The sequence below is a fragment of the Sphaeramia orbicularis genome, chromosome 15 (genome assembly GCF_902148855.1).
Source record: "Sphaeramia orbicularis chromosome 15, fSphaOr1.1, whole genome shotgun sequence".
NCBI classification, from domain to species: domain Eukaryota; kingdom Metazoa; phylum Chordata; class Actinopteri; order Kurtiformes; family Apogonidae; genus Sphaeramia; species Sphaeramia orbicularis.
In genome coordinates, this window is record NC_043971.1 from 11,740,800 (window position 1) to 11,764,915 (window position 24,116).

Below are 24,116 nucleotides of genomic sequence, written 5' to 3' on the forward strand. Positions count from 1 at the left end.
AACAGCCAAATTCTGTGGCACTTTTAAGGCTTATTAGCCCCTTAACTGTCTGGCACCGAAAGAGTTAATTCAAGATTTTGTTGCTTAATTCATTTTAAGTGCGATGAGATATTTTGACTAGAAATGAGAAAAATACACTTGGTAAGATTTAGATTTTTTTCCAGTGTTGAGCTTATATTGTCCTACACTGCAAAAATCTAAATCTTACCAAATGTATTTTTGTCATTTCTAGTTAAAATATCTCATCAAACTTAAAATTAGACATAATCACCTAAAGAGCAACTTTTCAGTGAGATATAAGAATTTATTTTAGACAATAGATCTTGAAAATCTTATTTGAAAAAATCTTACCAAGATAATTTTAAGTTGTTCCATTGGCAGATTTTTTGCTTGAATTAATCAAAAAAATCTTGAATTAAGCAAAAAAAAAAAAAATCTGCCAATAAAACAAGTGAAAATTAACTTGGTAAGATTTCTTGAATAAGATTTTCCAGAACTGTTGTCTAAAAATAAGTTCTTATATCTCACTGAAAAGTTACTCTATAGGTGATTGTATCTTATTTTAAGTGTGATGAGATATTTTGACTAGAAATGAGAGAAATACATTTGATAAGATTTTGATTTTTTCAGTGTCGAGCTTATATTGTCCTACCCCAAATTTACATAGCTAACATATACAGTCATACATAAAAAAGAACAGGTCCACACTAAGCCACTGGACAAGAGCTCAAGTTGTAATATACTATAGAAAACATAAGAACACAAAACAATACAGCTGTGTTTCCTTCTTTAAACACTTCTATTACTGTCCTGGGTTAAACTGCTGTTCCTCATCCTTATATTTCTTTATAAATGTATTTTATGTATTCCTTTAATCAGATTTCTGTTTTTACTGTGCTTTTCGTTTCATCTGTTAGACTGTTCCATAATTTAACTCCTTTGTACAGTTTTTCTGACAGTGTATTTCAAATCCAGTTTTCCTCTTGGATTATATCCTCCTTGCTCTGAAAACAAATTCTGTATTTTATTAGAAAGTAAGCTATGTCTTGCCTTAACCCATAAGGACCCAGTGCGACTTTTGTGGCAGTTCCCAAATGAATGTTTCTCTGTATTTTACCTTTCCTAATTGACCTATCATCATTTATTACAATATTATTATCTGAATTTTGCCTTTTTTCCAGTAAAAATCATCTATTTTGCTATGTTTAATTTACTGATTATGTAGATGTTCAGAGTAAATTTAAAGGTTATCATATAAAAACAGAAAAAAACTGAAGAAAAAGGGACTTTTTCAGTAAAATATATCATTAACTGAGCATAAAAGAAGTGTCTCCATCCACTGTCATGGATCCAACTCCATGGGTTTTACTGGTGAATCAGTGTTGTAGAAGATGACGGTGTTTCCATGGTAACTACAGAGCCTCTGAACATCCAAATGGGTCATATCTGATGACCATGAAAAGATGACAAACTGTATTTTACACCAATTATTTACATGTATTGATAGGATTAGTGGATCAGCAGTTTCGATCAGTAGATGCTTTTGGTCGACAGTGGATGTTTGGGTCTTTATGGGTTAAATATTACAGTAGTTGTGCTGTTTTAAACTGAATCAAATCTGGAAATTTTAGAGTTTGTAATTTTAGAAAAAGTTCAATATCCTGCATTATTTATTTAGTCTAATGCCCCTTTTTTTTGCATTGCATATACAGTCATGGAAAAAATTATTAGACCACCCTTGTTTTCTTCAATTTCTTGTTCATTTTAATGCCTGGTACAACTAAAGGTGCATTTGTTTGGACAAATATAATGATAACAACAAAAATAGCTCATTAGAGTTTAATTTCAGAGCTGATATCCAACCATTTTCCATGGTTTTCTTGATAATAACCAAAATCACTTCAGTTCTTACATCAATATCTATGGCATTGTACGGAAAAAAAAATGTGCTTTTAGGCATTCCATGTTTTCTTTTCTGTCTGTTTTAGTCCCATGATACACACAGGAGTTAGTATTTGATTGCATAACCATTGTTTTTAAAGACTTTTGATGGTCTAATAATTTTTGTACGCAACTGTATATCCAGATGTGTGGTCATCAGAACTTTAGAATTAGACTTTTGCACAGTATTATAAATATTGTATCTTCTATTGACATCTAACGTGTTTTTATGGAGGTTTTGGAAACATTTAACATCCTTTTACTCATTTTTTATTCCCCTAGTTAACAGGTGTCAAACATGCGGCCCGGGGGCCAAATCCAGCCCACCAAAGGGTCCAATCTGGGCCGTATGATAGATTTGTGAAATACAAAAAATTACACTGAAGATATTAACAATCGAGGATGTCAAAATCATTTAAATTCAGATTCCCCATACAGACCAATTAGATCTCAAGTGGGTCAGAACCAGTAAAGTACTATCATATTAAACCCATAAATAATGAAAACAGCAAATTTTTATCTTTGTTTTAGTGTAAAAAAAAAAGTAAAATGAAAATGTTTATTTTAAAAAACTGTTATTTTACAAAAAATATGAAAAACCTGAAATGTCTTCAGATAAGTAAATGCAATTTTACCAATATTCTGCCTGTTATTAAATGTTTCGTAGATTCATAATTGTAATGTAAGTTGTAATGCACATGTGTAAATGATAAACTGATAATCTGAGGCATAATATTGTTAAAATTCGACTTGTTTTTCTTAAGATATTTCCAGTTGTTCATGTTTTCCAGATTTTTGTAGATGTTAACATTATCATAATTTAATTTTACCTTTTTCACTGTAATTTTTTTACTGGTCCAGCCCACTCCAGATCATTAGGCTGTATGTGGCCCCTGAACTAAAATGAGTTTGACACCCCTGCTCTGGTTACATGATCTTTTTAGACTTTTGATGATGTAGTAATTTTTTCCACAACTGTATAGTTTGTAGATTGGATTTATATGCGTTTCCCCACACGGTAAAATACAGTAAATTTAAATAAAATGCGGTAAAACTAATATGCAGCATAACATACACAGTGATTTTAGACTTCTGTAAAAATGTTCACACTGTGCTCTTTTGCATATATTTTTTGTACTTATTTATTATTACTGTCTCGACTGAGTGCATACCTTTTATATTTCTTACTTTAATACTTACTTTTTCTACCTCTGCTGCTAAAACACTGAGACTAATAAAGAATAAACATATGCTCTATGTCCTAAAGGTGACAGAGGGCAGTAATGGTTCAGAGGGAAGGAGGTGAAAAGTCACAGGCATTGTTTATGGTAGATTATTGTGGTAAAAATAGACGGGGATGTTCTCTGCGTGGTGAAATTCAGATGGGTGTGAGGGTTTTGCTCCACCTGGTGGTTCCTGTCCCATCTCAGATCGTAGTTTTATTGGCCTCCATGACGCAGCACATGTCAGATACTTTCTCCTTCAACTGTAGTTTTGGCGCTGCTCCACGGTGCAGCCTTATTCAAAGACTCAAACTTAGTTGTTAACTGTTTGAGATCTGCTTTAGTGGCTATGTGACAGGGTTAATCTGTCAAAGGTGTAATCCTATTATTATGTTTATTCTGTGTAAGGGCCTGGGTTACTACGTGGTTACACGAGCATCAACACATGAGTAAGACGTTGAGTCACTTTTGAGCCGTTGTTGTGTTTTAATGTGCACAACAATATGCTCCAAATGCTTTTTTACAGTTTCAGGGATAGAGTTTTAGTGGTAATAGTAGTTTATTAGGTTGTTAATTACTTTAAACAACATATCCATTTTTTCTATATACAATGCAACCGAAAGGGTTTAGGCTGAAGTTAAGACTTATTTTACCCAGCCTTATTTACAATTAACACAATGTTTCCACAAGAAAACAAACAAATATAAAAAAAAAAGCAATGTAATCATTGCCAAATATACAACAGAAGAGAATACTTATATAATTTTAATTCAAGTAAATCATGTCCTTATCTCAACTACCAATATTGATCCTAGTCTTTTAAACAAGTAATTTCTTTAGTCAATCCTGAGCTCTATATTTTTGAATAATACTTAATTTGTACAACTTTTTTAATTCAAGATTTTTTTTTTTTTGCTTAATTCAAGCAACAAAAAAAATCTGCCAATGGAACGAGTGAAAATTACCTTGGTAAGATTTCTTGAAATAAGATTTTCCAGATCTATTGTCTAAAAATAATTTCTTATATCTCACTGAAAAGTTACTCTTTAGGTGATTATGTCTTATTCTAAGTGTGATGAGATATTTTGACTAGAAATGAGAAAAATACACTTGGTAAGATTTAGATTTTTTGCAGTGTAGATCTAATCTGTCAGCTGGTCGCTCTAAAAACCTTGACTGTTGGTGTGAATGTGAGAGTGAATAGTCTTTCATCTCTATATATGGATATGAACTGCTGTGTTGACCAGGGTGTGCTGTACCTTTGGCTGATGGTTGCACCGATAGGCTCCAGTCACCCCAGGACCCACCAGAGGATTAAGGCCTTCAGACGATGAATGAATAATGCATTCAGGATTTCCAACACCTGTGGTCCTGTCAAACCTGTAGTAAAGTATGTGTGTGAGTAAGATAAGATAAGATACGATACGATACGATACGATACGATACGATACGATACAATATCCAATCCAACTTTATTTGTAAAGCACTATAAAACAACCACAGTGGACCAAAGTGCTGTACAGAAAAATAAATAAAAACCAAAATAACAGAGTAAAATACAAGAATAGATTAAAAGACACAGAACTGTAAAAATAAAATACAAAAAATTAAAATAAATAAATAAATGAAAATACAGAAGAATAGATGAAGCATAAATAAAAGAATAAAATACAAGAATAGATGTAATATGCCTTTATTAGTCCCACAAGTGGAAATTCCAGGTTTACAGTAGCAAAGTACAAAAGCACACAAGAACAAAAGAAGTACAAAATAAAGATAAACACAAATCAAGGAAGTTATATACACTATTTACAGCTTTACACATGCTGATCATGCCACAGGTTTATTGCACAGAGTACTGTTGAAATATCCTATCAGCACTGAGTACATGTGAGTCTGATGAAATGACAAACCAATTTTCCCAAAGGAGATAAATAAAGCTTATATCCATTAGGAAATTTAGATTGTGTCATTATATTTTAGACAAAAACCCAATTTAACGCTGGCACTTTTTAATTGAATTTATGTTTTTTTACTTAATTCTCATTTCCTGAGCGATTATAAATCAAACTGTCCATCTTTTTCAGCCCAATTCCTACTTTAATCATTTGTGCATCTCCTAAAAAAAAAAAGAAGAGCTGAATGACCCAATGAATCATAAGTTGAGTTATAGATGTAATCTATCACAATGAGTGGAAACTGGGTGGACATGAAAGGTGAGTTAATTCATCTCAGACTGACAGGTCAGAATGAAGGTGTGAGTGTGTGTTTGTGTGTGTGGAGCTACGCCGTCATACCTTCACACCGGGGTTAAGGTCAGTTCTATCTCATTTCAGTCGCTGGATTGTCACTTAAACTTCCGAAATTGTGAAACTGCAACCTTGCAGGGGTTTTTGCTTTCAGTGTGAAATGTTAATGAGGCTTGTGGCTTCATCAGAAATGCCTGAATTGCAGTTTCAGTGTGTGATTTAAGCTTGAACATGAATTTAAAGTGGCTTTATATGTTGGATGGGTTTCCAATCATGGTTTTCCTGCAGCTGCGTAACCCTGGATATTGATGACAGTTGGTGTTTGTTATCAAAAACACACCTCCCTGAAGAAAAGTTTTGATTAATACTCTGTCAAAACCAACACAGCATCACTATTTTCAACCCAGGATTGCATCTGACAAATCAATAAATACAAACTTTGGCTGCTTTTATTTTTCTCTCTTAATAACTCCATTTGTGGCAGCTCTTTCCCAAATGTCATCATCACATACTGTCACATAGGATCATTTACCACTGGTACCCTTTCATCAGTGGTGTAGTCCAGGGTGTACAATGGTATACGGAGTATACCAGCTTATTTTTCAGTCAGTATTGTGTATACCCACTTCTAAATCCCCCTAATGCGCACCATTCAGTCGTATCTGACCCAAATTGTCCATGTTTTCTCCTAGGATGGTGAAGCCATGACCCGCCCTACTCTGCCTCTAATTGGCTAGTACTTGGTACCTTCACTGATTAGATTGGTTAACTTTACGCATGACAACTGATGAGCCAATCAGAGGCAGAGTAAGGCGGGTCAGGGCTCTGCTTAGTGCTGGCCACCTCTAGAACCTGATTGGACACCTCCTCAGGTGCCAGTGCCACCCCAGTTGATTGACAGGCCACTGCACATCTCGTTGAAAGACACGCAATTATTGGAAATACAGAAAGGCAGAATAAACTTCTTTCAAATGATTGACCTATTGAGAGAACCTACTTTCATGGAATACATAATTCTTAGATAAGTTTTAAGAGTGGTTTCAGAATGAGTCGCTGTTTTAAACTACTGGACATATGACTGCACATTTAGAGGAGAAGAGATGGTGTCATCAATAGTTAAACTGTGAGTAGGCTAACATTATAAAAGGGTAATGTTATGAAAGGCTAACGTTATGAAAGGCTAACATTATCCTATGTTTGCCTCATGTTGAATACATTTACATTCATGCAGCTGCTTGAGTGACCAGTAATACTTAAAAAACTGCTCCTGATCAAGTCATGATAATTTTATAATAGTGAGCAAATACTACTGATGGATTTTGGGTAAACTAAATAGAGTAGTCTTATATGTCACTGTTTCTAAAACGGCGTTTTTCTGGACTGGACTGCTTAAAAAATTTTTTTAAAAAGGCAAAAATTGAGTCTACCCACTTCTCCAGGGACCACTACACCACTGCCTTTCATTCAGTTATAGAGAGTATATATTACCCTACAGAAACCTGTTTAAACCATAAAGACCTAGTGCTATTTTTGTGGCAGTTCGGGGGCGGCCATGGCTCAGATGGTAGAGCAGATCATCCAATAACCGAAGGGTTGACAATTCGAATCCCGCTCTGTCCATGTGCTGTTCTGTCCTTGGGCAAGACACTTCACTGCCCTTGCCTCCAGTGCTGCTACTCACACTGATGTGTGAATGTTCAGTGGTGGCCGGAGGGGGCCGTAGGTGCAGATTGGCAGCCACGCCTCTGTCAGTCTGCCCCAGGGCAGCTGTGGCTACAGATGTAGTTTACCACCACCAGAGTGTGAATGTGAGAGCGAATGAATAATGGATCCTCTGTACACGCTTTGAGTGTGCGTTCATAGAAAAGCGCTGTATAAATCTCTCTATTTTGAATTTTTCTTAAGTGATTTATTATTTTCCTACACTTAATTTACTGATCATGTAGATGTTCATAAAAGCTCAAATTAAAGTTGATGGTTATTATATCAGAAACAGAAAAAAACAGAAGAAAAAGTGTCTTTTTCAATATAATATATAATTAACATAAAAACAAGTGTCTCCATCCACTGTCATTGATCCAACTCCATTGGTTTTACTGGTGAATCAATGTTGTCGAAGATGATGGTGTTCCCATGGTAACTATGGAGCCTCTGAACATCCAAATGGGTCATATCTGATGACCATGAAAAGATGACAAACTGTATTTTACACCAATTATTTACATGGACTGATAGGATTAGTGGATCTACAGGTATTTAACTTTTTATATCAGTAAGTGATTTTGGTGTCCAGTGGATGTTTGGGTCTTTATGGGTTAATACTCCTAATCCTCGAATACCTAAACGGCAACCAGAAGCATCTACTGATCTAAAATGTTTAATAAGTTTTGAAACACTAATCCTATTAATACATGTAGATAAATCAAATACAATGTAGTGTCTAAGCTTTTCTTCATCATCAAATTTGACCCATTTGGACGTTCAGAGGCTCTGTAGAGAACATGATTTATCAGTAAAACCCATTTAGTTTGACAAATGATGGTTTTAGATGCTTTTAATATTCAGTTAATTATACATTTTATACATTTTCTCTGTTTTTATATAATAACATTTGAATTCACTCTGAGCTTTTCTGAACATCTGTATCATAGTGAATTAAATATAGGAAAATACCTGATTAAATTACCTGAAAAATGCAAAATACAGAAGGTATTATGTGCTAAATGGTGATAAATTACTTAGTAAATGTTAAATGTAGAGAAATAATATAGAAGAGGAACAATAATAGTGTGTGAATGAAATGTTGAAACTGAATTTTGTTATGGGAAGGATAAAATTAGTTCAACCTTAAAAAGAGTTCTAGGTCTTTAGGGATTTATTCACCAAAGTCACCTTCATTTTTTGTCAGATTATATTATTATGACAGAATAAACGAGCTGTAAATACTAATTGGAAATCCATCCATGTTGCTTCAAGGATTTTGGGAAGTTCCTTCTTCATTATTTAATAAAAGAAACAAGCTTTATGATCCAAGAAGCTATTGATTTAAATATATCTTCATACAACATCTGCTACTGTTTAATCTGATTTACTAATGACACCCACACTACAATGACAGGATTTTCACACCACATCACACTGCAATAACAGGAGCAGAATAAAAAGATAAAATGCATCAGGTGCCATGAAATCAGTCTGTGGTCCGTTTATAGATGATTAAACACAGACAGGAAACAGGTTTACCAGGTGAAAATGATAGAATAAAGTGTGATATACTGGAAATATGCTGGAAAATAACACAAAGCAAAGAACTGTTCAACCTTTTTACAAATAGTGGACTTGATTTTTTTTCCCATATCAACAACATTGACATCATTAAAGCATGTCTCACAAAAGTTGTGGACTTGCCCCCCGCCCCCCATCCAGGTGGCATCCACGCAAACGCACACATATCAAACAAAGCAAACAGAACACCAAAAGAAGAAAAGAAATACCCACAAGCACAAAAAACAGACGGACCAAAAAAAAAAAAAAAAAAGACTCAAACCAATCTGTGGTGATCATTCTAGTCATAACACCAACATTCTGGACCTCTGGCATAAGAAAAAAGTCCCAGCAGTCAGTGTGTGGATGGAAGTCAAAGAGAGAGAAAGAAAGAAAAATAAATACATTAAGTAAAAAAGAGTCAGGCAAAAGGCAGGCTCTTGATATGAGTTATGAGCTGTGACCAGGTTCTGTCATATTTATCCTCCAATCCCTGTACTGTATACCTAATTTTTTCCAATCCCAACATCACCTCTAATCCAATGAACATAGGCAGGAGGGGGACTTTAAAAATTATAAAATGTGTAGTAATTAGTTAACTCTGTCTATCTATAAAATTATGGAATATTTTAATATTATTATTGTAACAGAAACTTATAGTATGTGTCAAAATTACAGCGATGCTCATTTATGTTTTATCTTACTATTTGTTTCTTATTTGTTACAGTGCGTTCTCGCCACTAAAGAAGGCACTTTCATTTGCACTTTGACTCCCAAGAGGGCCCTTAAACAAATGCTTTGGCTCCCTAGAGGACACTAGCACACATTTTGGCTTCAAAGAGGGCACTTTAGCATGCGTTTTGACTCCCAAGAAGGCACTTTAGCACGTGTATTGGCTCCCAAGAGGGCACTTTAGCACACGTTTCACCTCCCAAGAGGGCACTTTAGCACACATTTTGACTCCCAGGAGGGCACTCAAACACACATTTTGGCTCCCAAAAGGGCACTAGCACACATTTTGGCTCCCAAGAGGGCACTAGTACACATTTTAGCTCCCAAGAGTGCACTTTAGCACACATTTTGACTCCCAAGAGGGCACTCAAACACACATTTTGGCTCCCAAGAGGGCACTAGCACATGTTTTGGCTCCCAAGAGGGCACTAGCACACATTTTGGCTCCCAAAAGGGCACTTTAGCATGCGTTTCAGCTCCCAAGAGGGCACTTCAGCATGTGTTTTTCAACAATTGTGCCATGGGGGGTGACTGCCCCCCTCCTGTGCGCCCCACTGGTTGGATATGCTGTAGGCTATTTTGCTTTTACGTTACTGGTCTGGCCCTCTTCAGATCAGAGTGGGTTGAAAGTGGCCCCTTAAAGAAAATGGGTTTGACCCCCCTGTTGTAGCTGGAGCATTTGTTTGGATGATTTCTGTCCTGAACCACAACGTTTAAAGAACTTTCTCATGTATAAACCTGTTTCTCGTCCTCAGAGATGAGCTCCGTCTGGGCCCCTGTCAGCCCGGCTGCTCTTATAAATGTGGTCCCATCAGTAACGGCACAGCGGGACGCAGACCCACCCTCATTGAACCAGAGCGCCTCAAGGACTTTGGCGAGGAGGAGCTGCTCAACGGGGATGTGAAGGTCTACGATACCAAGGTGGTGGGGTATCCGGAGATCCTGCTCCTGGACCCTCCAAAGACCAGAAGACTCAGCGAGTTCAGGGCCGTCCCCAGACCACCGGTCCAGTACATCCGCTTCGAGGACATCAGTGCTGCAGCCTTCAGGATCCAGTCAGGGATACAGAAAACGCCCTGTACGGTAAGGACAGCACGACCTTTGACCAATGGTTAACCCTTTAAAGGGCACTCATTGAAATACCCTAAAATTCATCATTTCAACCTCAGTGTGTTATTGGATATCGTCATCTACCTCCGTGCCATTTGCCTCCCTCCTCTTGCCATAAAACATCAGCATCAGCACTTGCTAAAAAGTAAACACATGCAATAAAACAGGTGTTATAAGGTCATAAACTGACAAAAATCACTCATATTCACTATTTACAGCTTCAAAATGTCTATAAAATTAAAAACCAACATGCTTCTGGACCTCACTGAGACATGGGATTGGCCCGATATTTAATGTTTGTGGAAATTTCCAAAAAAAGTCACTTGCCTGATAAAGGTTTAAACATCATCCCAGTAGATCATGCATAATAGTTATAAGTGATTAAAGCTTCGCAGGCTGGTGACGCTTTAATATTTTCTCATAAAATCACAATAAACTCTGAAATGTCTTTGCAGCTAAATCTTTTCAAAGCTGGAGAATTATATTGTACAAAACATCTCTGTCCTTCCTTACAGACAACAAATGTCTGCTTATTAGCCGCCAAATACATTATCATCTGGAAGCAGAGTACAATTAATTATTGAGTAAAATTAATACATTCTGAATTTCATCAATCTGGTCTTCATTGTTTGTAATGAACCTACAAACATTTCATCCTGCCCTGAATGTGAATATATATGTACTGTAAAGCACTATTTCCCATGAAGTTGGAATAAAATATTTTTTAAATATTATGTATACATTTATAATATTATAGTATATTATTATAGTATTTTTATATTTATGTAAAATTAAATAAAATATAACAATGGAATGTGTCTGAAAACAAAATTATTCCTACTGGATGGATGGACCTGTCCATAGACACACTACAGCAGGGGCGTCAAACATGCGGCCCTTGGGCCAAAACCGGCCCACCAAAGGTTCCAATCTGCCCCACGGTATGAATTTACAAAGTGCAAAAAATTATTAAGAGTCAAAGGTGTCAAACTTGTTTTACTTCAGGGGCCACATACAGACCAATTGTGAACTCAAGTAAAATAACAGCGTAATAACCTATAAATAATGACTCCAAATTTTCTTCTTGGTTTAATGTGAAAATAAATAAATAAATAAAATCATTTTATTTATTTATTTATTTATTTGACAGGGACAATGCAGTCAAACACAGTTGCAGTTGATGTGATGCATATATAGTTTATGCTTATAAATAATGCATATATAAATATAAATAACCCAAAACATTAAATTATGAAAATATTTACATTAATAAACTATCCTTTAACTATTAAATGTAATTTACTTGAACAAATATGAATAACCTGGAATGTCTAAAGAAAATGAAGTGCTATTTTAACAATATTCTCTCTGTTACTAAATGTTTTGTGCCTTTGTGGAGCTGATCTGTAATGCACATGTAGAAATGATAACTTCCCTAATTCAGTAAAAACCTATGAAAATTCAGTTCAGTTTTTTTTTGTTTTTGTCTATTATTCCACCCTGTTATTCCACCTGAAACACACAGGAAAGCAAAACCTGATTGTGCCAGATCTTGAAAGTAGTAGTCCGGCAAAAAAGGCAGCTTTTATGACACTTCTACAGCTAGAATAATAAAATAATTCCAAGCAGACTGTTTCAGTGATATAGTTTCTCCCGGGTTATAGGCGCTTTTACAGAACACTACAGTACTTACACAGCATGTGATCAAGTATCTCGAGGTGGAGCTGAGTGTCCTCTTTTTTAGAAATCACAATCTGGTCACCCTGGTATTTTCACAGTATTTTATCAGTACTTCAACTTAACTAAAGGATCTGAACGCTTCTTCCACTTCTGATCACTTGGATTGTTTGTAATTTCACTCACACATCTGTTATAATGTGTTGTGTCTTTGTGCATACAGTACTCCAGACTGTCCAAACAGTACGGTATGGAGATCTACCTGAAGAAGGAGCACCTGCACTACACCGGCTCTGTGAAGGAGCGAGGCGTACTCTACCTGCTCACCTCCCTCACACAGGTACTGACCTCTTAATCTGTCAGGTCACAGTCAGTGGGAGGTCAGCAGCATCTTAGTCAGTGTGACCTAATGTGTTCGTGCAGACACACATGTGTTAACTTGCTGAACTCCTGGATGGAAAAAAAACTGAAAGGTGTTAATGGAAAGTACACGGGGGAGGACTGGGGGTGAGGCTTTTCTTGGAAAACTGAGAATAAAAACTAAGCATCAACAGAAAACATGTGGAAATTCAGAGTTATTATGAGTGTGAACGGTTTGGAAGTAAAACATATGGAAGGAGGGAACGGTGATGGAAAGAAGAAAACTCACATCCCAGTTTATCCTTAAGATCCTCTTTGTGACAGGAAGCTGCAGGGATTATGGGAAATGTAGTCCAAATTCACAGTAACATTTCCACTGTCAATATCTGCCCATAAATTGTTCATTGAAGGTATGTATTGTGCAAATTTGAACAAGTTTTGCCCAATAATTTATGTAAAATATGACTTGTTTTTTAATTCATGTTTTAGATACGTTTAATTTCCCCAGTTTTTTGGATCAATAATTCGATACTATGATCAAATTTGATCTCAAACTGTAGGATGACTAATTATCAGATTATTTATATTATTTATATTACTCAAATATCCCAAAACTTGTCCATTTTCAGACTTGCAGGCTGTGATGCTAAAGAAAGAAAAACCACACAATCTGGAAAGACCCAGGTGCACTTCTGTACAGAAATACACAGTATGCAGCAACAGTACAGTTAAAGTGATGGTGCATGCAGTCGCAGAAAAAATTTTTAGACCGCCCTTTTTTTCTTCAATTTCTTGTTCATTTTAATGCCTGGTACAACTAAAGGTACATTTGTTTGGACAAATATAATGATAACAACAAAAACATCTCATAAGAGTTTAATTTCAGAGCTGATATCTATCCATTTTCCATGTTTTCATGATAATAACCAAAATCACTTCAGTTCTTACATCAATATCTATGGCATTGTACTGACAAAAACAGTGCTTTTTGGCATTCTGTGTTTTCTTTTCTGTCTGTTTTAGTCACATGACACACACAGGAGTTAGTACTTGATTGCATAACCATTGTTTTTGATGACTTTTGATGGTCTAATAATTTTTTCCATGACTGTATATATACTGTATATTTATGTATACTGCATAATGTATATTATCTGCTTATCTTCTAATTATGTGAGTGTATGTCAAGTAATTACATTTTCTGCAGTTTATTAACCCTTTCATGCATGAATTATGAGAACTTTAGTCAATATTTTTTCTTGAGTGATTTTATTCCTCTTCTGGCATAAAAAAAAACCCAATGCAACTGAAAATTTTTCATCAACCTATTTTTCATGGAGTTACAAAAATGTCCACTCAGCTGGACACCATGTGTTTAATTTTTGAAGCAAAGAAACATGTATTTAAAACCCATCATCAGAAAGTGATATACTGTGTGAAAACTATGAAATAAAAACATTTTTAAATGCTGCTAATGCCGTTGTCTTACATTTTAACATACTCTAATATTAGTTATTACTCAATTCATGGAGATAACAGGCAAAAAACAATACCTTTTTGTGAAAAAAAACCCTGTTAGTTACAGTCTAATAACAATTAGCAATTGATTTACACTAAAACATTAGATCAGATCACATGAGGTTTATCAAAAACAGTAAAGTTACAGTAAAGGTATGAATTGCAGTGTTTGTGATGAGTAAGTGTCCACTGTGTTAGCTGATATGGAAATAAAACAACAAAACCCACAAATATGCAAGAGACCAGCTGTAGAATAACTATCCACTGTAGTGACCAGTATGCATGAAAGGGTTAAGTTGGAATTTTCTCACGGTTCTCAGGTTAATAGTGAAGGTGATGTCATACAGCTTCATTTCCACTCATTTGCTGTAAAATATCATCACCCTCTCATGGATAAAGCAGTTCAGAAGATGAATTTATGAATGAATGAATGAATGCTGTAAATTCCTCTTTGTTTCCATGGTTCCAGGAGCAGCAGAGGAAGGGGGTGATCGTGGCTACTGACTGTAACTTCTCCATGGCCGTGGCCCATCATGCAGTGGAGCTGAAGATCCCGGTGTTCGTCATCATGCCGTCCTGCTGCTCGTCGCCCCGCCTCAGGACCTACAGAGACTACGGCGCCATGGTCATCTCCTACGGCAGCACCGGCCGCGACTCCCAGAACCACGCCCGCCACCTGGCCAAGGAGAACGGATACCTCTACCTGGAAGAGTCAGTCCCTCCAACACTCACTCTGACATTTGACCAGGACAAGGCACATTCTCTATACAATGTTTTTTGCTTATAATTGATAAGAAAAGGCTCATTTGTAGATTAACGTGTGGGACAGAGGCTCAGAATGCAGTATCCTGTTACAGTTTTCATATGAAACACCATATAAGCTGTATTTTCTTTTTAAATTTTGATGTGTTGGGGCAGATTCAATTAGCATTAATGCTAGTAAATAATGTCTGTATTTTCAGCCAGTCCAATTACCAGGAAACTACTGTCATCTACTATTGTCATTTACACTTTTGCCCTTTTTATAGGAAAAAACTACACATGATCCTATATAAATTAATCCCAATTTTTGATTTCACACATCTCAATCAGGTCTGGTCAGTAAGTCCCTGTTATATTTAACACATTAGAATCAGAACCAGCTTTACAGGCCAGGTTTGTTTGCAAACAAACACATGTTTTAGAATAAGTATAAAAATATAGAATCAAGAATAAAACTGTATAAATAGTGAGACACCAAATGATATTTTAGGAACAGTGTGACAGGATGTTTTTATTTACTTGGATGCTAATTATTGACAGTACAGTACAATACAGTATTTATTATTATTTTGTACTGCTTGTCTTTTGTACAGAAGCATATTGCATTCACATGGAAAAATAAAAATTGGCCCTGTTTTTCTGAATTAACGAGATAATTATCTTGTTAATTCAGAAAAACAGAGCCAATTTTTTTTTTTATAATAATTTTTTCTCATAATTATGAGAAAATTAAATTGAAATTAAATCGCCTCTGTTTTTCTGAATTAACAAGATACTTATTTGATTAATTCAAACAAATGTGAATGCAGTACGCTTCCGTTCTTCTGCACTATCTTTAAGCATGCACATTTTTCTTGCATTTTATTCTGTTGCTGCCATTACCGGTGAATTTCCTCCATTGTGGGATCAAAAAAGTGTAATATGATATAATATATGAACAGATTGTGGTGGCCAGAGGTCAAAAGTCAACATCACTATGACCTTACATGTTCTTATGACTCTCAGGAACACCGTGAGGGAATTTTTCTAATTAGATGATAACGCTGACTTGGACTTGAACTGATTAGATTTTAATGCCCAAAGGTCAACATCATTGTAACTTTATAAAACACATTTTTGTCCATAACCAGGGATTAAGAAAACTGCGTTAACATATGATCCGATTGCTGTTTAATAATGTCTGCAGATTGATATTGATACTATTTCTATATAAAAGAGAATCACACAGATCTAAAATGTACTATTGATTTAATGTAAAGGTTTAGGCTCTCTCAACTGAAATAAAAAGACAAATATGAATTGAGATGAAACTGCAAAACCGTGTGTGAAAAGAATTTCTGCAACCCTGATGTATTTTTGGTTTATTTTTTCTCATTTCTGGCATCCAGAATAACAGAATTATAGGAAACCATTTATAATACCCAGTTTTGCTGGCCTTGGAAAAATGTTTTCAGCAATTTTACCAATAGTAGTAAAGGTTTTTGTATGTAATGATTTGGGCAAAAGAGAAAAATGAAAGCGACGAGGCTTCAAATCCATTTATGAGTGATGACGGTTTGGAAACTCTGCAGCCTTGACCTTGTTTTTCTGTCTCTGTTTTCATTTGTGGTGTCCAGAGATGAAAGTGCAGTGTACCTGGCTGGACTGGGGACTGTAGGGATGGAGATCTTTGAGCAAGTGCCCAAACTGGATGCGGTGGTGGTGCCTGCAGCCGGACAGTATGGTCTGCTGGCCGGGACAGCAGCCGCCATCAAACACCTCAACTCCAACATCCTCGTCATAGTAAGTTGTTCAGATGCCAAAGTTTGTGCATCATTGTCAATGCTGTAATGGATCAGAATTAGAATCAGAATCATGTTTATTGCCATGGAAGGTTCACATCAATAGCAATTTACTTAAGGAGTTTGGTGCATACATAGAACATGGAGTAGGTAAGAAGCATGCAGTAAAAAAAAAAAGTAAAATGAATAAATAAAATGAAATAAAATAATGTAAAACAAAATAAAATGAAACAAAGTAAATTGAAACTAAATAAAGTAAAATAAAATAAAGTAAAATGAAATAAAGTAAAATAAAATGAAATAAAGTAAAACAAAATAAAATAAAATGAAAATCACAATCATGTTTATTGCCATGTAAGGTTCACGTCAATAGCAATTTACTTTAGTGGTTTGATGTATACATAGAACATGGAGTAGGTAAGAAGCATGCAGTAAAGAAAAAAAAAGTAAATTAAATAAATAAAATGAAATAAAATAAAATAATGTAAAACAAAATAAAGTGAAACAAAATAAATTGAAACTAAATAAAGTAAAATGAAATAAAGTAAAATAAAATGAAATAAAGTAGAATCAAATCAAATAAAGTAAAGTAAAAAATAGAATAAAATAAAATGAAATAAAGTAAAACGAAATAAAATAAAATGACATATTTAAATGAAATGAAATAAAGTAAACATAAAATAAAATGATATGAAATAAAATAAAATGAAATGGAGTAAAATAAAATTAAATAAGATAAATTAACAAGTAAAATAGAGTTATAGGTGATTATCGCATTTTCAAAATGGATAACAGAATGACTGAACAGTTTAATAAGTAGTTACAGAAGAGCAGGATTCATTTGTGCTTCTTCTCTTCCACATTTCCCGGGTGCTTCTTACTCTACTTGTACTTTCTTCAGAAGTCGTGTGCATTTGAAGATTTTCTCCTCTGCTCTGCCTGTTCCATTGTCTGCCCACAGCAGCGACAGCTTTAGCTCTGTTTACACTGACGGAAACAAAGCGCTCGTTCTCAAATTAGCATCATAAAGAAACATCCCATTGAACAGTGAAGTAATCGAGTAAACACACAGGTTGGCAAAGGAGGGGATTCAGGCAACTTCACCTGCTTTTAACAGAACATTCATGGAAACCTGTCTATTTTCAGAGCTCATTCTAGGAAATACTTCTGTTTCACTCTTCTTTTCTTATTTTTTTCCCCTATTCCATCCACTTTTTGACCCACTTAGTCCTAAAGAGGTCACCCTACATAAATCAGACTCAGTTTTATTGTCATTCGATCAATGGTACATGATAGAACAAAATATAGTTACCCACTTCTCGGTTTGTAGCATAAAAAAGATTAAGAATTAAATATAAAATAGAATATAGAAACAGTAAGTAGGGTAGAATAAATCTACCATAAAATATGCAAAAAAAAAAAAATGGTTTGTAATAAGTTTTACAACAGAGGCCTAAACGTGCAAAGCAATTAAGCAATAAATTCATTTTATGATTAGAATTTATTGTAAAAAAGTGCATTTAACTGATGCAGTTTGCTGCATAAGAGGTTTTATTTGTAGTGTGTGAATCATCTACATTCCGTTCATTTATGGAATTCAAGAGCATGTTGCAAGAAGATAAATTTTGCAGAAGAAAACCAAAGGAAAAAGGTTAAATTACAAAAAGAAGACCATACTGAAACAGACCATAATTCCAGATAGAGTTATCAAATGTTGTTACCACGTCCCACTAATAGATGGCAGACATGGGCCCCTTCAATATTTATACCATTTCAGAGCATGTTTCTATTCAAAGTGAAGAAGAAAATCAAGTTTATAGGCACGGTCCTGAGCTGGTTTAGTAAGTAAGTCAGTAAAATTTATTTATTTAGTTCAAGTTTTGATAGATAAGGACAGATTTGACTACTCTGCTGTTTGGGGGAAAAAAAGCTATTAAAACTTATTGCATTTTACTTTCTACTAATGCTTAAGTTACATTTTTTTTAGGATGATATGACAAAAAAAAAAACAAGAACACAAAGAAAACTTCCATTTAAATATGTTCAAAGTTAAGATACCACTTGCCAGACATCTCTCATAGATGGGAAAAAGACTTGAATAATGAATATATTGAGGATGATTGGCAGGCAGCTATACGTCTGATCAGGTCTACATCTACCTGTAACCGACTGAGAGAAACTCGGTACAGAATACTTCATAGGCTGCATATTACTCCCACTATTTTAAACAAAACTGATCACTCCATTGCTCCTCTGTGTACCAAGTGCAACTTAGAAAGGGGGGACGTGTTATCATTATTTTTGGGAATGTAAACTTATTTCTAGATATTAGACACTTATTTCAAAGGTGGTCAGTGGGATATTTAAAATAAAAATTAAGAAAGACCCTGGGGTTTTCCTCCTAGGCCTTCCTTCTAGAGACCTGCATCTCACTGCATTACATTATAAGCTCCTTGAAAAACTCCTTCTAATTGCTCGAAAGTGCATACTGCAAAACTGGATCAAAACTCTACCACCTAATGTCACCCTTTGGTACAGGGAGATCTTTAATATCCTCCCTCATGAAAGGTTACAAGCAGTTGTAAAGGGCAAGGATGAATTATTTTTAAAAGTTTGGTCACCCTTCTTAGATTATATACCTGCAGATCTGAAAAATATACTATTGATGGGCAGACATTTCTCTGAATGAAGAAGGCTTAACCTTGCAACCCCCAAATTCTGTATGACACGAAGTGTAATAGTATAATGATGATGACTGGTGTATTGTGTTCTTTTTTTTTTTTTTTCCTCTTTTCTTTTGTGTGTATAAGTCTGTAACTCTGACATGTGCTGTCTGAGGGGTCGGGGTGGGGGGTCTTGTTTCTGTGTTTTATATGTCTAAAAACAATAAAATGTGTTTAAAAAAAAAAAAAATGTTCAAAGTTCAATTTTACAAAAAGTTACACAATCCAATATGGCCGCCACCATGTGATGTCACACTATGCAAATTAGATGAGTAAATTTACGCCCATCATAAACTTTGGGTCATACCTAATATTTTTGGCATTTACAGTATGATTTTATTTCTAAACACTTCCAAGCTACAGTTTTTTGAAATCTTGATCTCAAAATTTAATATTTTTGGAGAAAAAAAAAGCTGCTAAAGGGTTAATGCTTAAAGACATACTGTATAACTGAAGTTTCTTTCAACAGGGAATTGAACCAAACAGTTTCCCTCTCCTGCTACAATCTCTGAAAACGGACAATCCAATAAAAGACATGAACTGTCAACCCAATAAGAAACTCTACGGAGGTAAAAACTATTCATTTATGGAGTCCCATGTAGTTTGGATGTTATTCATATGTTTAAAAGACATCATAAGTAAGTACAGGTTTACATTTATTTACATGTATGATCTTGTGTCTGACCTCAGATCTCATGGAACGTTCACTGGGCATTAACACCTTCCACTTGGCAAAGAAACTGGTCGATAAAGTCATCTCTGTCAGGTACCGACTTTTACACTAAAATTTCCACTTCAGAGCTGATAGTTCTTTGGTTATTATCATTGTCATCCTGTTTATTTTATATACTTAGGGGTAGGGGTGGGGGGGTGCGGTGGCCCAGAGGTGCAGCAGCCCAAAAATTTACCCACTATAAGAAAAAAAGAGAACAGCCCAAAAAATTATCCATTAGAAGAAAAAAAGAGAACAGCCTAAAAGATTATCCACTATAAGAAAAAAAAAGAGAACAGCCTAAAAGATTATCCACTATAAGAAAAAAAAAGAGAACAGCCCAAAAGATTATCCACTATAAGAAAAAAAAGAGAACAGCCCAAAAGATTATCCACTATAAGGAAATAAAAGAGAACAGCCCAAAAAATTATCCACTAGAAAAAAAAAACAAAAAAAAACATCATCCACCTTTACAGTTAAGCGGGCGCTGTTTACCTGAAAGGTTAATGGATCCATTTTTGGGCTAGTGGATAATTTTTTGAGCTGTTCTCTTTTTTTTCTTTTAGTGGAGAATTTTTTGAGCTAGTGGATATTTTTTTGGCTGGTCTCTTTTTTTCTTATAGAAGATCATTTTTTGAACTGCTCTCTTTTTTGCTTATAGTAGATAATTTTTGGGAGCTGTTCTCTTTTTTTTCTTATAGTGGATAATTTTTTGGACACTTCCCTCTTTTTCTTATAGTGGAAAATTTTTCGTGTTGTTCTCTTTTTTTTCTTATAGTGGATAATTTTTTGGGCTGTTCTCTTTTCTTTCTTCTAGTGGATAATTTTTTGGGCTGTTCTCTTTTTTTCTTGTAGTGGATAATTTTTCAGGCTATTCCCCTTTTTTTTGTAGTGGATAATTTTTTGGGCTCTTCTCTGTTTTTTTCTTATAGTGGATAATTTTTTGGGCTGTTCTCTTTTTTTCTTAGAGTGGATAATTTTTTGTTCCGTTCTCTTTTTTTTCTTATAGTGAATAATTTTTTGGGCTGTTCTCTTTTTTTCTTATAGTGGTTAATTTTTCAGGCTATTCCCTTTTTTTTCTTGTAGTGGTTAATTTTTCAGGCTATTCCCTTTTTTTCTTATAGTGGATAATTTTTTGGGCTGTTCTCTTTTTTTTCCTATAGTGGATAATTTTTTGGGCTCTTGCACCTCTGGACCACCATAGAGGAGGGAGGGGGTGGGTTTCATTTTCTCACTTTTTCTGTTTTGTGATATATCCTATGTCTGTTCTTGAAAATGTACATAAATATTTTTAATATTATATAAAATTTCCTCTTCACAGATCTTCTTTTGAGACTTACTGCTAAATCCTCATCCGATTCATCATAAACCGTGCTTCCTTTCTTTCCTTCACAGCGAGGAGGACTCTCTGGTGGCGATGCTGAGGTTCCAGGAGTTCGAACGCTCCACCGTGGACACTGAAGGCGCCATGGGATTGGCTGCTATTTTAGCCGGACAGTTACCAGAGCTGAGGGGGAAAAGGTGGGTTTGTCGAACACTGTGGTGCCTTAACGAATGCTATTGATCCATTTTTAACAACTGCTGGATCGTGACCAAAAAATGGGTCACAGACTAAGTGGGAAGAAAAAAAAGTCTTCAACACATCATGATTTGACAGCGGACTCTCTGGGAATGTGACAGGTTATGTTTACTTGTCGTTTGGAGTTTTGGAGAAATAACAAAGTGCAGACATGACTTCAAGTACTCAAATAAGAAAACTCGTAACTATCAAAACACAACTACAGTTTGCACAAATGAAACTTACACATGGTGCTTCTATGAAACTGGTCCCTAAAAAAAGGACATGGGGGCTAAAAATTCAAACCAGATGCAGACTAATGTTATGAAGCAAGTTTGGAAGCACTTTGGGTCTACTTTAACTCTCAGAGGTCTGAGCCTATTTTGGCCGTTTTTGAGTTCTTCTGATTTTGCCTTTATATACTATATAAAGAAATGTTTACTATACCCATGTTTGGTATCTTTCTTTTTTTCAGCACAACTTCATTTATCTCACCTATTATTTTTTCACTTTAACCTACTATAGCCGTCACTTGGCTGCCATCTCAATGTCAGCATTTTCTTGCTTTTATGTTTTGTTTTTTTTTGTTTTTTTTTTAAATACAAAAATCTGTGTGTAACACGATAAAAAGGACACGAATATTATGCGCTACTATTTTTTAATAATAATAATAATAATAATAATAATAATAATAATGATAATAATAAACTTGATTTGTATAGCACCTTTCATACAGAAATTGTAGCCCAAAGTGCTTCACATTGATTGAAAAAATACAATATTAAAATACATTAAGATTTGATTATACATCAAGAAATAAAATGAAATTTGAGAGAAATACAATAAAATTAAAATAAAAATAAAAACAGTGCACATTAAAATATTTGATTATACATAGAATTTTTGAAGTGCAAGAAATAAAATGAAATTTGAAATACAATAAAATAAAAAATAAAAACAGAAATACAATAGAATAAAATACAAATAAAAACAGCGCACATTCCTGGTTCCTGAATTGTGACCCCATTTTTATCTCCTTTCAAAGGCTAATGAGAATAAAAATGTTTTTAATTTGGTTTTAAATATATTCAGTGAACTGGGTTCTCTAATGTCTTTTGGAATTGTATTCCATAACTTTGGTGCATAGTTAGTAAAGGCTGCGTCCCCCATTTTCTTTGTAATATTTCTGGGAGTCGCTAGTAACCCTGTGTTGGATGACCTCAGTGTTCTAGTTTGTACATAAACTTTTTATTCTGTCACAGGTACATTTTGGGAATTGAACTAATTATGCAAGGCAGTGTTTCACAAAAATGGCCGCTGTTACAAATCACTCACAATTTATTTGTGTTTAAATAAGTAAGTAAGTAAGTAAGTAAATTTTATTTATAGAGCACTTTTCACAGACAGAGTCACAAAGTGCTTTATCAATTCAAATCAGAATCAAATCAAGTTTACAGAGACCCAACAGAATCCTCCAGGAGCAAACACTTGTGATTGGTTGGTGACAGTGGCAAGGAAAAACTTCCCTTTAACAGACAGAAACCTCGAGCAGACCCAGACTCCTGAAGGATGGCGGTCTGCCTTGACCAGTTGGGGTTAAAGAGAGAGAGTAAAGGAGGAGAAAAGAGAGAGTGATAGAGATATAGAGAGACTGGGGGAGCGGGGGGGGGCACATGGAGTACTTTATGATGAATACATAAAGTGTAATCAGTTTGTAGTGGTCCTGGGTCAGGTGGGTAGGTTCCACATGATGTAACATAAGTGGACACAATGGGTTACACACGAAACCAAGAATGAGACTGAGATTCATGAAAAACCTGGATGTCTAGATCAGAAAAATCACTAGGATTGACAAATTTAGCATTTATAACGGTATATAAGACCATTTCAAGCCATGTTTTCCAGATTTCCAGATCAAATGCACTGACACCTAGGTACCTTTTCCTGTCCCAATTTTAGTCCTATTTTTGGCCCCAATATTTGATTAAAAATTCATTAACTTAGGGATGGCTTAGAGCAAGAGTTTAATTTTTTTTGCATTTATCTGAGGTCATTATTAGGTACATCCTGGGGAGAAATATATCTACATTTCTCTTTTATTACTGGGTCTAAAAAGCTGGAAAAGTGTCAGATACCAAATAAACCCAGTTTCACAGAAGCACCCTTATAAACAGCCCCATGTGTCTGTTTAAAAGAAAGATAATAATTTGATATTCCTCAGACTCCACAGTTTCTAGCTGTAATGTTCTCTCAGTTTATTATTAGAGTGCAGTCACGGCCAAATGTATTGGCAGTGACACAAATGTAGTTTTTATAGATTTTTTTCCCCATGTGTTTATGAGGTACACTGAAGAACAATTATGAGCTTTTTATCAGTTTCAAAACTTATCTTGGCAGATAAATCACACTTATGCAAACAGTCAGTTTTTGTCACTGCCAAAACTGGTCCATGGCTGTAGGATGGCTGTATGTATGTGTTTATGCTGTGTTCCAGGCCACCCGTAAC

The 24,116-nt window shown here is 35.0% G+C and overlaps 1 protein-coding gene across 1 annotated transcript in view; it reads left to right on the forward strand.

The window, feature by feature from the left end:
• LOC115434297 (L-threonine ammonia-lyase) overlaps positions 1 to 24,116 on the forward strand; it is a 35,702-nt gene that overhangs the window by 6,277 nt on the left and 5,309 nt on the right. The window contains exons 2-8 of the mRNA XM_030156162.1: positions 10,165 to 10,492; positions 12,420 to 12,536; positions 14,544 to 14,785; positions 16,453 to 16,618; positions 19,810 to 19,909; positions 20,031 to 20,106; positions 21,448 to 21,573. Coding sequence (XP_030012022.1) covers positions 10,165 to 10,492; positions 12,420 to 12,536; positions 14,544 to 14,785; positions 16,453 to 16,618; positions 19,810 to 19,909; positions 20,031 to 20,106; positions 21,448 to 21,573 — 1,155 coding nt within the window. The remainder of the gene's footprint in view (positions 1 to 10,164; positions 10,493 to 12,419; positions 12,537 to 14,543; positions 14,786 to 16,452; positions 16,619 to 19,809; positions 19,910 to 20,030; positions 20,107 to 21,447; positions 21,574 to 24,116) is intronic.